The 13,994-nt window shown below is 36.7% G+C and overlaps 1 protein-coding gene across 1 annotated transcript; it reads left to right on the top strand.

Moving 5' to 3' along the window:
• The first annotated feature begins 165 nt into the window (after positions 1 to 165).
• On the top strand, positions 166 to 10,333 carry pomt1 (protein-O-mannosyltransferase 1). Its single transcript, XM_073841199.1, has 20 exons — positions 166 to 429; positions 546 to 673; positions 771 to 877; positions 967 to 1,017; positions 2,198 to 2,344; positions 2,432 to 2,540; positions 2,670 to 2,729; positions 2,868 to 2,961; positions 3,445 to 3,600; positions 3,865 to 3,995; positions 4,088 to 4,183; positions 5,122 to 5,214; positions 5,706 to 5,802; positions 5,892 to 5,984; positions 6,756 to 6,876; positions 6,950 to 7,047; positions 7,162 to 7,275; positions 7,372 to 7,498; positions 7,584 to 7,761; positions 9,863 to 10,333. Exons 2-20 carry the CDS (start codon positions 555 to 557, stop codon positions 10,035 to 10,037), a joined length of 2,166 nt encoding a protein of 721 aa, XP_073697300.1. The 5' UTR covers positions 166 to 429; positions 546 to 554; the 3' UTR covers positions 10,038 to 10,333.
• Positions 10,334 to 13,994: the final 3,661 nt, after the last annotated feature.

The following is a 13,994-nucleotide window of genomic DNA, read 5'->3' as shown; positions in this document are numbered from 1 at the left end:
ATATATATATATATATAGTTGTTGTTGTTGTTTTCTTCCCCTCCGAGCGACAGCTGACGTCCGGTTTTAGTTTTTAACTGCCGATTTTTCGCTGAACCCCCTCTCACAAGGGATTTATTCAAGTGCAGGAATGTTTGAACTTTTATTTTGAAATGACAGCACTACTGCCCGGAAACACTAGAGCACACGCTACAAACACATTGTTGGTTATTTTACTATTTTGAGTGTTTTTAAATTGAAGACTGTCGTTTATGCCAGAGACACGGCTGTATAATTTTAATGAAGTAAAGTGTTAGCGAAGGTCGATATTCATAACTTTTTGCGAACAGACGCAACATATGTAATATGTAATCAGCAGTGTGGACCTATGATTGCTAAACTCTTGAGAAAATCACAACTAACGTTAACGTTACATCTAACTGAATCAAGGTAAATAAACTACATGTATTTGATATGCTATGCTGGATCCTGCGCGTTTGTATATGCAAAATAAATTAATATGTATATAATAATACTGATATATTTAACTTAATGAATGAATATAGTAGGGCAGCATGCAGTGTGTGAAACTGCCTATCAGTCTGACAGTGGAGATCAATCTGCTGCTGCTGGCAGTGACAGCATTAGCGCTTGTGACCAGACTATATGGCATTCACTTTCCTAAAGCTGTAGTGTAAGTCTTCGTTTCATTATTATTTTCAGACCTTTTTATTTCGTCAATTAAATGAAAAAATCACATATGGTTATATTGTGTTTGCTCGCTGCTGCAGGTTTGATGAAGTTTATTACGGACAGTTTCTGTCTCTGTACATGAAGCAAGTGTTTTTCATTGATGAGAGTGGACCACCTTTTGGCCACATGGTATTAGCTTTAGGAGGTGAGGAGATTTTTGATACTTTAGAAACTGTATTTATGAAGCAAGCCACTTTATGTATATGTACTAATGCATATTATTTATCTTTGCAGCATATTTAGGAGGATTTGATGGCAACTTTGTTTGGAACAGAATTGGAGCAGGTGAGCATCTCATACAGGTTTATGTTGGGTCGACAAAGCCAAGTAACTCTTCATGTACATTACAGACCTTCTAGTTTTTACTGTCTCTGACCAAATTCTGATTCTGACTTATTCTAGAGTTACAGAATGTTAAACTACAGTTGATGTCAAAAGTTTACATACACCTTACAGAATCTGCAAAATTTTATTTTATTGCATGTGGTATTTTCTATTTGGTACTGACCTGAATAAGGTATTTCACATAAAATATGCATATAGTCCACAAGAGAATAGTTGAAATTATAATTTATAAAATTATTTATAGAATTGCTAAAAATGACCCCATTCAGAAGTTTACCTACGTACATGCTTGCTTGTGTTCTTAGCTGAATGATTCACAGCTGTTTTTTTGTTTGTTTGTTTTGTGATAGTTGTTCACGAGTTTCTTGTTTGTCCTGAACAGTTAAACTGCCAGCTGTTCTTCAGAAAAATCCTTAAGGTCCCACCAATTCTTTGGTTTTTCAGCATTTTTGTGTATTTGAACCCTTTTCAAGAATTAATATGAATTTGTTATCAATCTTTTCACACTGAGGGACTCATATGAGACTATTACAGAAGGTTCAAGCGCTCACTGATGCTCAAGAAGGCATTAAGCACAATGCATTAAGAGCCAGGGGTGTAAACTTTTGAACAGAATGAAGATGTGTACATTTTTCTTATTTTGCCTAAATATCAAATTTTTTTTCATTTAGGACTGGCCTTCAGAAGCTACAGAATATCTTAATAATCTTTCTGAAGCGTCAGTGATCATTTGAACCTTCTGTAAATAGTTGCATATGAGAGCCTCAGTTGTCCTCAGTGTGAAAAGATCAATCTCAAAATCATAGTCATTGTTGGAAAAGATTCAAATACACAAAAATGCTGAAAAACCGTATGTATGAGCAAAGACGGATTTTGCTGAAGAACAGCATGCAGTTTATCTGTTCAGGACAAACAAGGGACTTTGTATGGTCCATCTTATTTTGGTAAACTAAATCACATTTGGCAGATTCTGCAAACTTTTGACCTCAATTGTATTTTAGAGCCACTTGGTAGATGGAGTAGGGGCATGGACCACTGTTTCTGGCCCATTACCATGCATGTAGTAGTAAAATATTTACAATTGCATTACTAACTTATTGATTCTTTGGGTCCATTGTAGAATACACCAGTAATGTTCCTGTTTGGAGTCTTCGGGTAATACCGGCCCTTGCTGGCTCCATGTGTATACCACTTGCTTACCTTCTGGTGGTGGAGCTCGGATATTCCCATTTCTCAGCATTGGGGGCCTGTGTGCTGCTCCTCATGGGTAAGTAGTACACCGTATCATTTGTCTGAAGATATTTTTTTCCCTGCCTGTTACTGTAGGTTAAATACTTTTGTTTTATTTTTACAGAAAACTCCTTGATTGTACAATCACGTTTCATGCTGCTGGAGTCTGTTTTAATCTTTTTCCTGCTGTTAGCTGTGCTGTCTTACCTCCGCTTCCACAAAGCACAAAAAAAGTAAGTATCGTTGGCTAATATATGTTTTGTCAGTCTCAGATCTGGAGTGTCTAGTCAGCTTTCTGTGAGTTTAATGATATTTGCCCTAATTTCATGGTTATATGTGTCATGTGCTTGTTCTTCTTTCAGTTCATCTTTTAGGTGGTTTTGGCTTGTGATCTGCGGGTTCAGTTGTGCATTTGGAATAGGGTATGTACGGTCATAATTTGGTTTTGTTTTTTTCTCTTGTGAGACACCACTTACATTTTTTTCAGAAAGTGTAAAAATCTAGTTTATCTTAAGTAGTGCTAAGTAGTTAGGTTTTCATTTATACATCTTATTTTGCAGGGTAAAATACATGGGTATGTTCACATACGTTTTACTGCTAGGCCTGGCAGCTGTACACACCTGGCAACTTATTGGAGATCGAGCTTTAAGCCATGTGAGTAGTAGTTATCCAATGTGACCCTAGACCTCAAAGACACTCATAAGGGTTCATTTGTGGAAAGTGAGATTTATACATCATCTAAACACTGAATAAATGCGTTTCCATTGATGGTTTGTAATGATAGGAAATGTTTGGCCAAGATACAACTATTTGAAAATATCTGAGGGTGCAAAAAAGTCTAAATATTGAGAAAATCTTTAAAGTTGTCTAAAAGAAGTTAGCAAACTTAGCGATGCATATTACTAATCAAAAATTAGGTTTTGATATATTTACAGTTGGAAATTTACAAAATATTGTCATGTACCATGATCCTCATTAATAACATAATGGTTTTTGAACCATACATTGCATTTTTGGCTATTGCTACAAATATACCTGTACTGCTTAAGACTGGTTTTGTGGTCCAGGGTCACAAATATCTATGGGTTTTACAGCACTATGGGTACAGCGTTATGATTTTGTGATCTGTGTGAATAGGGCAAAGTAGTGGTGGAGGTAATGGTTCGCTTCCTGGCTCTTGTGGTGTTACCCATCATCATGTACCTTGGATTTTTCTACATCCATCTTACCCTGCTGTATCGCAGTGGACCACATGATCAGATGATGAGCAGTGCTTTTCAAGCAAGTCTAGAGGTACAGATAAGTTTCTTATCCACCTTATTCATCAATGTGAAAGTAAGCCTATGGCTGGATGCGGATGAGACCTGAAGCCAGACCCATAAAATTGACAAATTCCTGCTGAAAAAGCATAAAAGTTATGATTTCTTTCAAATACTGTCTCCAAACTTTTGAATGGTAGTGTGCATAATGTATTTAAACAGATTTAGTTTAATTCACAGGGTAATTGTCTCCTAAGTAGTCAACATTTCCTTGATTTCTTCCGTTTCTCCTATATAGGGTGGTCTAGCGCGGATCACTCAGGGGCAGCCCTTGGATGTTGCATTCGGCTCACAAGTCACTCTTCGCACTGTGTCCAGTAAACCTGTTCCATGTTGGCTTCACTCTCACAAGGCTAACTATCCAATCAGGTGAGACATCAGCACTTTGTTAAAAAGCTGTTGGTTTAATCCTAAATTATCACATCTTCATGCTGATCTTTGCTGTTTATCTCTGCTTACAGATATGAAAATGGCCGTGGTAGTTCCCACCAACAGCAGGTGACCTGCTATCCTTTCAAAGATGTCAACAACTGGTGGATTATTAAAGACCCTGGGCGGTAAGTATATAAAAGAATAGTTCACCCAAAAAGATAGATGAGTTTGTTAGTTTATTTTAAACAAATTTGGAGAAATTTAGCATTACCACACGACTCCAGTCCATCAGTCAATGTCTTGTGAAGTGAAAAGCTATAGGAAACAAATCCATCATTAAGACATTTTAACTTTCAACTGCCTCTTCTGGATGAAATACGAGTCCACAATCCATAATAATGTTTCCTGCAGTGAAAAAGTCCATCTTTGTTGTACTCTCACATCAAAATGCACTTAAATAATTTAGAACTGTTGTGCACTGTTTTCGCTCCTGAACGGAAAGGAGGAGTTCACTTTCAGAACAAAAATGTACAGATCATTTACTCACCCCCATGTCATTCAGGATGTTCATGTCTTTCTTTCTTCAGTTCTTTTTTTGAGGAAAACATTTCCGGATTTCTTTCCATATAGTGGACTTCTATGGTGCCTGTGAGTTTGAACATCCAAAATGTAGTTTAAATGCAGCTTCAAAGGGGTCAGTTAGGGGTCGAAATCTCATTTTCTCATATCACTAGATTAGACCCTTCTTCTTCATCTGGGATTGTTTAGAGCCTTTTAAACTGCATTTTGGAAGTTCAAACTCGCTGGCCACCATAAAAGTCAACTATATGGACAGAAATCCTGAAATGTTTCCTCAAAAAAACATAATTTCTTTATGACTGAAGAAAGAAATACACAAACATCTTGAATGACAAGGGGGTGAGTACATGATCTGTAAATCTTTGTTCTAGAAGTGAACTTCTCCTTTAATCTGTGAAAGCATGGATAGAGGACTTTTGGGTGTACTATGTTGTAATAAGTTTAGCATTACTAAAAATCATTTTGTGAAATTGTGTGACCCATATCTGGGCTGCAGCTACAAATATAACATTAACTGAATTGTAATTGTAATTTTAAACCCCAGGCACAGTGTTGTGGTCAGCAGCCCACCCAGACCTGTCAGACATGGAGATATTGTTCAGCTGCTACATGGAATGACCTCTCGCTACCTAAACACGTAATATAATTCTACCAACATCAGATTTGTCTAGGTTATGTTTCATATTAAATTGTTACCATTAACATTAAAGGGTTAGTTCACCCAAAAATGAAAATTCTGTCATTAATTACTCACCCTTATGTCATTCTAAACCCATAAGACCTTTGTTCATCTTCGGAACACAAATGAAATTATTTTTGATGAAATCCGAAAACTTTTTGACCCTCCAAAGACCTAAAGAGTCCTTCCACATTCATGGTCTAGAAACTTTGTATAGACATCGTAAAAATTGTCCACGTGACATCACATGACCCTTGCTGTCTATGCAGGGTCAGAAAGCTCGTATTTCATGAAAAATAGCTTCATTTGTGTTCTGAATATGAACAAAGGACTTAGAGATTTGGAGCAACGTGAGGGTGAGAAATTAATGTCAGAATATAATAATAAAATAGTTTCGTAAACTCTTTAATCTTGTAGTAATAACACCCTGCCTATGCTTTGCTTTTAAGACATGATGTTGCAGCCCCAATGAGTCCTCATTCACAGGAAGTTTCTGGCTACATTGACTTTAATGTGTCTATGCCGGCTCAAAATCTATGGAGAGTGGTAAGATCTGAGAACCATAGGTTTATAATACATGTTTGCATATGTACTTAAAACAGGTTTTATGATGCATGCTGTTCATTACACTGTAGGACATAATGAACAGGGAGTCCGACAGAGAGATCTGGAAGACGATTTTATCCGAGGTGCGACTAGTCCACGTGAACACTTCAGCTGTTTTAAAGGTTTGTATAGTAATACATTTTGAAAAGAAAACAAATAGTGCCCATAATAGCATACAGTTTCAGAAAAAAGTGTGTGCTCTTATTGTGATATTTATGTAGAAATGCATGGACAAAATCACATCTTAGTGATTTTTACTGTCCTTAAAAGTCATAATTTATTCACTCTAATGTGACTTACTGTCTTCCATGGAACCTAAATGATTAGACATTTCTTAAAGGTATAGTTCACCCAAAATTGAAAATTCTGTTATTAATTACTCACCCTCATGTCGTTCCAAACCAGTAAGACCTTTGTTCGTCTTCGGGAACACAAATTAAGATATTTATGATGAAATCCGAGAGCTTTCTGACCCTGCAGAGACAGCAACTTAACTGTCACGTTCAAGGCTCTCATGAATGTGTGTTGAAGAAAAAGAGAAGAAATTGTTGATAAAAAATGTTACTTTATGTTTTCTTTGTTCACAAAAAGTATTCTTGTAGCTACATAACATTGCAGTTGAGCTACAGATGTCACATGGACTATTTTATCAATGTCCTTACTACCTTTCTGTGCCTTGAATGTGGTCAAGCTGTCAGATTTAATCAAAAATATCTTAATTTGTGTTCTAAAGATGAACTAAGGTTTATGGGTTTGTAATTAATGACAGTTTACATTTTTGGCTGAACTACCCCTTCAAAACATCGTCTTTTATGTTTCACATATAAAGAGAGTCATTTTTGGGAGTATCTCTTTAAGAGAGTTATTTATATCTGTCCTGTAATGTTTTGCAGCTCAGTGGAGTGTCTCTGCCAGAGTGGGGTTTTAAACAGCTGGAGGTGGTTGGGGATAAGATTTATAAAGGCTACCAGCAGAGCAGCATGTGGAACGTGGAAGAGCACCGCTATGGCAGAAGTATGAGAAATAACGTCTATATGTTTTCATAGTGCCTATGCATTTTTCTTTGACTAAAAACACATCTATACAGGTCAGGAACAGAAGGAAAGGGAGTTGGAGCTGAAATCACCTACTCAAAGCGACATCAAGAGAAACCTCACTTTTATGGCCAAATTTCTTGAGCTGCAGGTGAATATTAAAAATTAATCATGATCTTGATGACATGATGTCAATCATCATCAAACCAGCTATTTAGAGTTGATGTCATACACTAAACACATTTAATATATGTTTGAGTAACAGTGGAAGATGCTGACAGTAAAGAATGAAGAGTCTGAACACAAATATAGTTCATCACCCTTTGAATGGATCACGATGGACACCAACATTGCATACTGGCTTCATCCTTCAAGTAATGTATGTCAACATCATATTGTTAGCTTTAGTTTTATGTCTTCTTGTTTGACAATGATAATGGAATTTTAATAACAGTCTTTTCTATTTTTAATACAGGCACAAATTCAACTGATAGGGAATATTGTTAATTGGTCCATTGCAAACCTTGCACTAGTTGTTTACTGTCTTATGTTTTTAACCTACTTACTAAGACGACGGAGGAAAGTTGAAGACGTTCCTCAAGGTACTGTGAGCAATAATAGTAGAGATGTTTGCTTCACCATCACCATTCATTAACTCTTCTTTTCCTGCTTTTGCTTCTCTCTTAGACTCTTGGGAGCAGCTGGTTTTGGCTGGTGTTGTTTGTTTTGGAGGCTGGGCAGTGAATTACCTGCCATTCTTCCTAATGGAGAAGACTCTGTTTTTGTATCACTATCTTCCAGCGCTTACCTTCAAGATCTTACAGATACCTATGGTTGTAGAGCACCTGTACATCCATGTATTGAGGTAAGAGATGCAATTTCATCATTTTCAGAATAAAAAAAAAAAATCCTGAAAATTTACTCACCCCTGTGTCATCCAAGATGTTCATGATTTGTTTCTTCAGTCAAGAAGATTTAAGGTTTTTGAAGAAAACATTTCAGGATTTTTCTCCCTATAGTGGACTTCAATGGGGATCAACAGGTTGAAGATCCAAATTGCAGTTTCAGTGCAGCTTCGAAGCCAAGCACAATGCCAGCCAAGAAATAACTGTGTTATCTAGCGAAACAACCACTCATTTTCTAAAAAACAAATATATACAGTTGCAATCAAAATTATTCAACCCCCCTCCCCCCTCCCAGAGACTGCAGTACTTTACAAATGAATTTTGCTCTTTCTGAAGATCCAGGAATAAAATTGCATCTACAACAGTTTTCTGGATAATTAATAGTGATAATGTCAATATACAATGTAATGTTTTTGAGTTATAGGATTTTTTAATAACAAAGCTATGTCAGAATTATTCAACCTCTATTCAACATTGCTGTTTTAAGACAGTTATTTTTATGGTGAGTAACAAAATTCTCATAAAAAATTGTCTTAAGCCTTTACAAACTTGTTAAAAATGGAATTAGCTTGGGGTGTTACACATAGTATACTCTTAGCCCATGCATGAGCTGAAGGTGAGTAGCAAATATGGTAAAGTCAACAAAGCTCACACAAAATTAATAGAGAAGAAATAGTTTATATTAGAAAGTCTAAAACTACATGAAGGTTTCTAAGACATTACAAGTTCCTAAAGACACAGCTGGCAGCCGTATTCCTTAGATTAAAGTGTGTTGAACCAGAAAACCTTTGAGGCTGTTGAACAAAAAAAAAGCACAATATCATAAAATGTTTGATCAGATCAACTGAGAAAAACAAACATTGTGATGCCTTTTGTGCAAAGTCTGAAGCTAATAATCAATGGACTTTCCTGCAGAGCAATCATCCCAAAGTGTACGTTCAGATCTACTTACGCTTGGTTTAGGAATCAGTCATAGAATGATTTTAAGTGGCCCGTTCAGTTTCCAGATGTAATTATCATTGAAAATACATGGTTGAATTTGAAGCAAGCAGTGGCAAAGTAAAAACCAAAGATTATCAGTTATCTGAAAGCTTTTTCAGGGGAGGAATGGCCCAAGATTGCAGCAGAAAGGTGACAGAAGCATCTAAGCTCTTCCAGGCAGTGTTTATTGGTGGTTTTAAAGAATAAAAGATTCTACACCAAATTTACTTTCAGGGGTTGAATAATTTTGAACATAAATGTTTTGAGCCAATTCAATTTTTTTCATTAATCATCAACTTACGTTCTCAGAATTACTCAAATGTGTATTAATAAACTTTCTTTAATAGTTTACTGATGCCTTTGTTGAATTGTTTTCACAAAATGTTGTTCTCTGCAGGAAAATGTCTTGCAGGTCAAGGGGGTTGAATAATTTTGATTGCAACTGTATATAAATAAATAAAATGTATATACTTTTTAACCTCAAATGCTCATCTGGCACTAGCTTTGTGATGTATATGCGTGTCTTCACGCATTGCGCAATCAAGTTGGAAAATTCATGCATGGTTAGTTCTTCCTCTGTGTACTTCAATAAAAAACATCCGACATCGTAGTTTTACCGTTTTTTGTAAGTCCGCATTGTAAACACTAGGTCGGTACTTCCACCTATGTCAAGTGTGACCTTTCCAGGATAATTACATAATGTGTAAAGACGACCTTGTGCAAGACAAGCATTTGTGGTTAAAAAAAATATATAAATGTAATTATTCTTTTAGAAAATGGCCGATTGTTCTGCTAGATAAGACCCTTATTTTCTGGCTGGGATCGTTTGAAGCTGCATTGAAACTGCAATTCGGAGCTTTCAACTCATTGAGCACCATTGAAGTCCACTATATGGAGAAAAATCTTGGAATGTTTTCCTCAAACACCTTGATTTATTTTTGACTGAAGAAAGAAAAACAAGAACATTTTGGATGACATAGGGGTGAGTAAATTATCAAGAATTTTTTATTCTGAAAGTGAATTAATCTGTAACTAAATCACATGTCCATGCTCATATTTGTATGTCATGCTGTTTCTCAGATCCCCAGCTCAACAGAAAGCATTTGGTGGTGTTATTCTGGCAGTCCTTTGTTCAGTATATGTATCCTACCACAACTTGAGTCCTCTGACCTACGGCCAGCCAGCGCTATCATCAGACGAGCTTGCTGCTCTACGTTGGAGAGAGAGCTGGGATATTCTCCTACGAAAACGCTGAAATCCATTTGTTTCTTTATGGGAGCTTCAGTAAGTTCACAATGATGTGAACACTAAAGCCAAGGCAGCTGGTAGTGCTGTTGGCTTTCTAGAGAGCTGTGAAATACGGTTTCTAGGGTCGTGTACCTACATAATGTGAAAAACTCATGCTGCTCAATCTCAAAACTATAAACCAATTGTACTGTAAAGCACTAATTAGTGCTCAATTTATCATGCTCTTATGTTTACATATTCTGTTTGTATGGCAGTTTTATTGCATTGTTTTAGGGACTTGTTAAACTAATAAGATAGATTGCATTTATTAGGGCCCGAGCACCGATGGTGTGAGGACCCTATTGGATCTGCTTCGTTTATTAGGGCCCGAGCCCAAAAGGGCGAAGGCCCTATTGTTCTTCTAAGGGTTATTATTTTTTTTTTTTTTTTTTTTTTTCTTTTTTTCAACCTTCCGGGCACTTTTGGGGGCCTTAACATACTCAAAAACTCTTGAAAATTTGCACACACGTCGGAATCTGCGGCCATCAGGACGCCAAAGAGGCTGGGACCCGGGCGTGGTTCAGGGCCTCTACAGCGCCCCCTGGAACACAGTTTGAAAACTTGATGTACTGCGCACACATACTTGCATGTATTGATATGAAACTCGGTACACATATAGATCTCACTGAGCCAAACAACTTTTGTACTCTATGTCATGGGCTCCACGCAACAGGAAGTGAGATATTTAGGGCTGTTTAAAAAGCGCATGCTCTGGAATTTAACGTACTCCTCCCAGGAATTCCATGGGATTGTCACCAAACTCGGTCAGCATGATCTCAAGACATTGGGGACGCTAAATTGCGAGGAGATTTTTGATATCTCGAACGGTTTGGCCGTGGCAAGGCGACAAAGTTATGGCGAGAAATGAGAAACAGGAAGTGTCTAATAACTGTTGACCACATTGCCTGATTCTGATGAAACTTCACCAGTTTGTTCGTTGTATGATGCCGATTCCATAAATGTGACTATTATGAGTCAAAGTTATAGCGCCACCAACTGGCAGCAGGAAGTGTGTCATTTTCAAAATGCTTTGATATCAGCCTCTTAATTTTACTCGATTTTCTTTAAACTTCATCAAAATCATGTCAAAACACGGCCGATAAGAATATGTAAAGGGGTCGATGATAAATCGAATGCTGTTGCCATGGCAACATGTCAAACTTTAAAATTAGATTCCTGTCTTTTCGAGGCAGTTAACATGCTTAGAATTTCATGAAACTCAACACACACATCAATATTTATGATAGTTAGACACTGGCAAAAGGTCATAAATGGGCGTGGAGCAGGCACTCTATAGCGCCATCTTTTGACAAAAGTTGGGGGGTTAGTTTTTCCTACAGTCACTAAACTCTGTACATATATTAATCTCATCAATTTGGACAACTTTCTAAATCAAACTCATTAGCTGAGACCAACAGGAAGCCGGCTATTTTGATTTGAATGTGGATTTTTGGAAAAATCAGGCTGTAAACAAATGCACACTACTTCTAAGAACAACCAGCTGTTCACACCAAACTTTTTTAACATGAAGAGAATATTCTGAAGATGTTAAATTGCGAGCGGATTTTCGATATCTTGAACGGTGTGGACGTGGTGATTTTTTAAAGATATAGTAAAAAATATTTTTATATCTTTAAAGTGCAGCATCCAAACTCTTTAAAACTTTTTTCACACAGAGATCTAATCATTCTGAGCAAGTGCTGGAAATAAAAAATGTATACAAGCTTCTATGAATTAAAGAAAATTTAAAAAAGAACTCATGAAACCTGCTGTCACTCTGGTGAATGTCTCTACAGTATGTGTGTGCGTTGAGTCAGGCACAGAGAAGCTCATTATTGCAGGGGGGAGGGGTGAGAGGCAGAGAGGGTGACAGAGTAGAGAGCCATCCTACAGACCATCTTTGAACAAAATGCACATACTGTATGTAGTGTAATTACATAAATATGTCTGATCTTTGAGAGTCTGATATTTTGAGAAAATATAAAGGGTCACTAAGTCTTTCATTGTTCATTTTTTGCAGTTGTTGTTTTTTATTTATTTTTTACTTAACTGTACCATGAACTTGTCCTATTCAGTCACATAGCAAAAGATTTTAAAAAATACAACTTTTTAGCATGATCAATTTATCTTCATTGATAGACAATATTTACATAGTGTTATTTATTGAATATAAAATCATAATAATAAAAAATTAAGACAAACTTTGACAACAAAACAAACGTTACTGTTATCTCTTCAAAACATCTGAAAACCATAATTTTAAGATCAGTTATATATATGTATCACCCCGTTAAAATACTCAACTTGATTTTTAAAGATATTTTGAAAGAATGAAGCGTTTATAGAGCACTTTATTGTGTATTGCTGTACACCCACATGAACTGTGTTCATGTTCATGTTAATTCACAGTACATAAACTTTATATGAATACTTTTTTTAGCTTAATATTAATTAACATTAATAAATGCTATTTATTTATTGGTCATGTTAACTGATATAGTTAATTTTAACAAATGAAACTGGATGGCAACATTTTATATTTTGTGTGTATGTGTCTGTGTGTTGATTTTAAAGTGTAACCCTTTCAATTCTGTAAACTTAAAATCCAAACTAGCAGATGGTTACTGTGAATGCATGTGCCAACTGGGCACCGTCTTCCTTATTGATTCTTAGTTATGACAACAATTGATTTTATACAAAAATATATTATACAAAAATTGTACAGATAGGTAACAATGACATTTAAGCAGAAGTGGTGGATATAAAGGAAGCAATAATAACATTTTGCTATCATCATGAATTACATGTTCTTATTTGTAGCATACTGGTTCACAGTTGGCATCTATCTGAAGTCCTTGCATTGATTGCATTTAATTAAATCAACATTATATTTGGTCAGTCTGATCTTGAGGCCTTAGAGATGTTAAATTGTGAAGATCTTGAGTTTTCATTAAAGGGCATGTCCGTGGTGGCCTGACAAAGTTTGATGTTTCTGCATAGACATAGAAGTGGTTATAACTTAGCCTGAAAATGTCTGATCTGCCACAAAATTCACAGGTTTGGTAAGAGTCCTGGCCTGAAGACACCTAAAGACCAATATTCAGATATTATCATAGCGCCACCTGTTGGCAGCAGGATATCTCATATATTTCACTAACTCAAACACACCAAGGTCAATCTGCACCAAACTTCATATGTTTGATAATAGTGCTGGCCTGAACACATCTACATGTCAATAATCAGTTATAGGCATAGCGCCACCAGCTGGCAGCAGCAATTTTGGCACATTTAAATGACTTATGACATATTTTTTCTATATTTACTGTATTAAAAGCATACTGCCCACCGATTGCTGTTTTCCTGAAGCCACCGGTCGGCGGTGAGCCCGGGTGCGAGGGCCCGTTCATCGCTGCTCGCAGCTTTAATTATTATTAGGGCCCGAGCACCGATGGTGTGAGGACCCTATTGAATCTGCTCCGTTTATTATTATTATTAGGGCCCGAGCCCAAAAGGGCGAAGGCCCTATTGTTCTTCTAAGGGTTATTATTTTTTTTTTTTTTTTTTTTTTTTTTTTTTTTCTTTTTTTCAACCTTCCGGGCACTTTTGGGGGCCTTAACATACTTAAAAACTCTTGAAAATTTGCACACACGTCGGAATCTGCGGCCATCAGGACGCCAAAGAGGCTGGGACCCGGGCGTGGTTCAGGGCCTCTACAGCGCCCCCTGGAACACAGTTTGAAAACTTGATGTACTGCGCACACATACTTGCATGTATTGATATGAAACTCGGTACACATATAGATCTCACTGAGCCAAACAACTTTTGTACTCTATGTCATGGGCTCCACGCAACAGGAAGTGAGATATTTAGGGCTGTTTAAAAAGCGCATGCTCTGGAATTTAACGTACTCCTCCCAGGAATTCCA

Source organism: Garra rufa, chromosome 5 (genome assembly GCF_049309525.1).
Source record: "Garra rufa chromosome 5, GarRuf1.0, whole genome shotgun sequence".
In the NCBI taxonomy this organism is placed as follows: Eukaryota; Metazoa; Chordata; class Actinopteri; order Cypriniformes; family Cyprinidae; genus Garra; species Garra rufa.
Note: the sequence above shows the minus strand (reverse complement) of the source record. Positions and strands in the feature narration are given on the sequence as shown.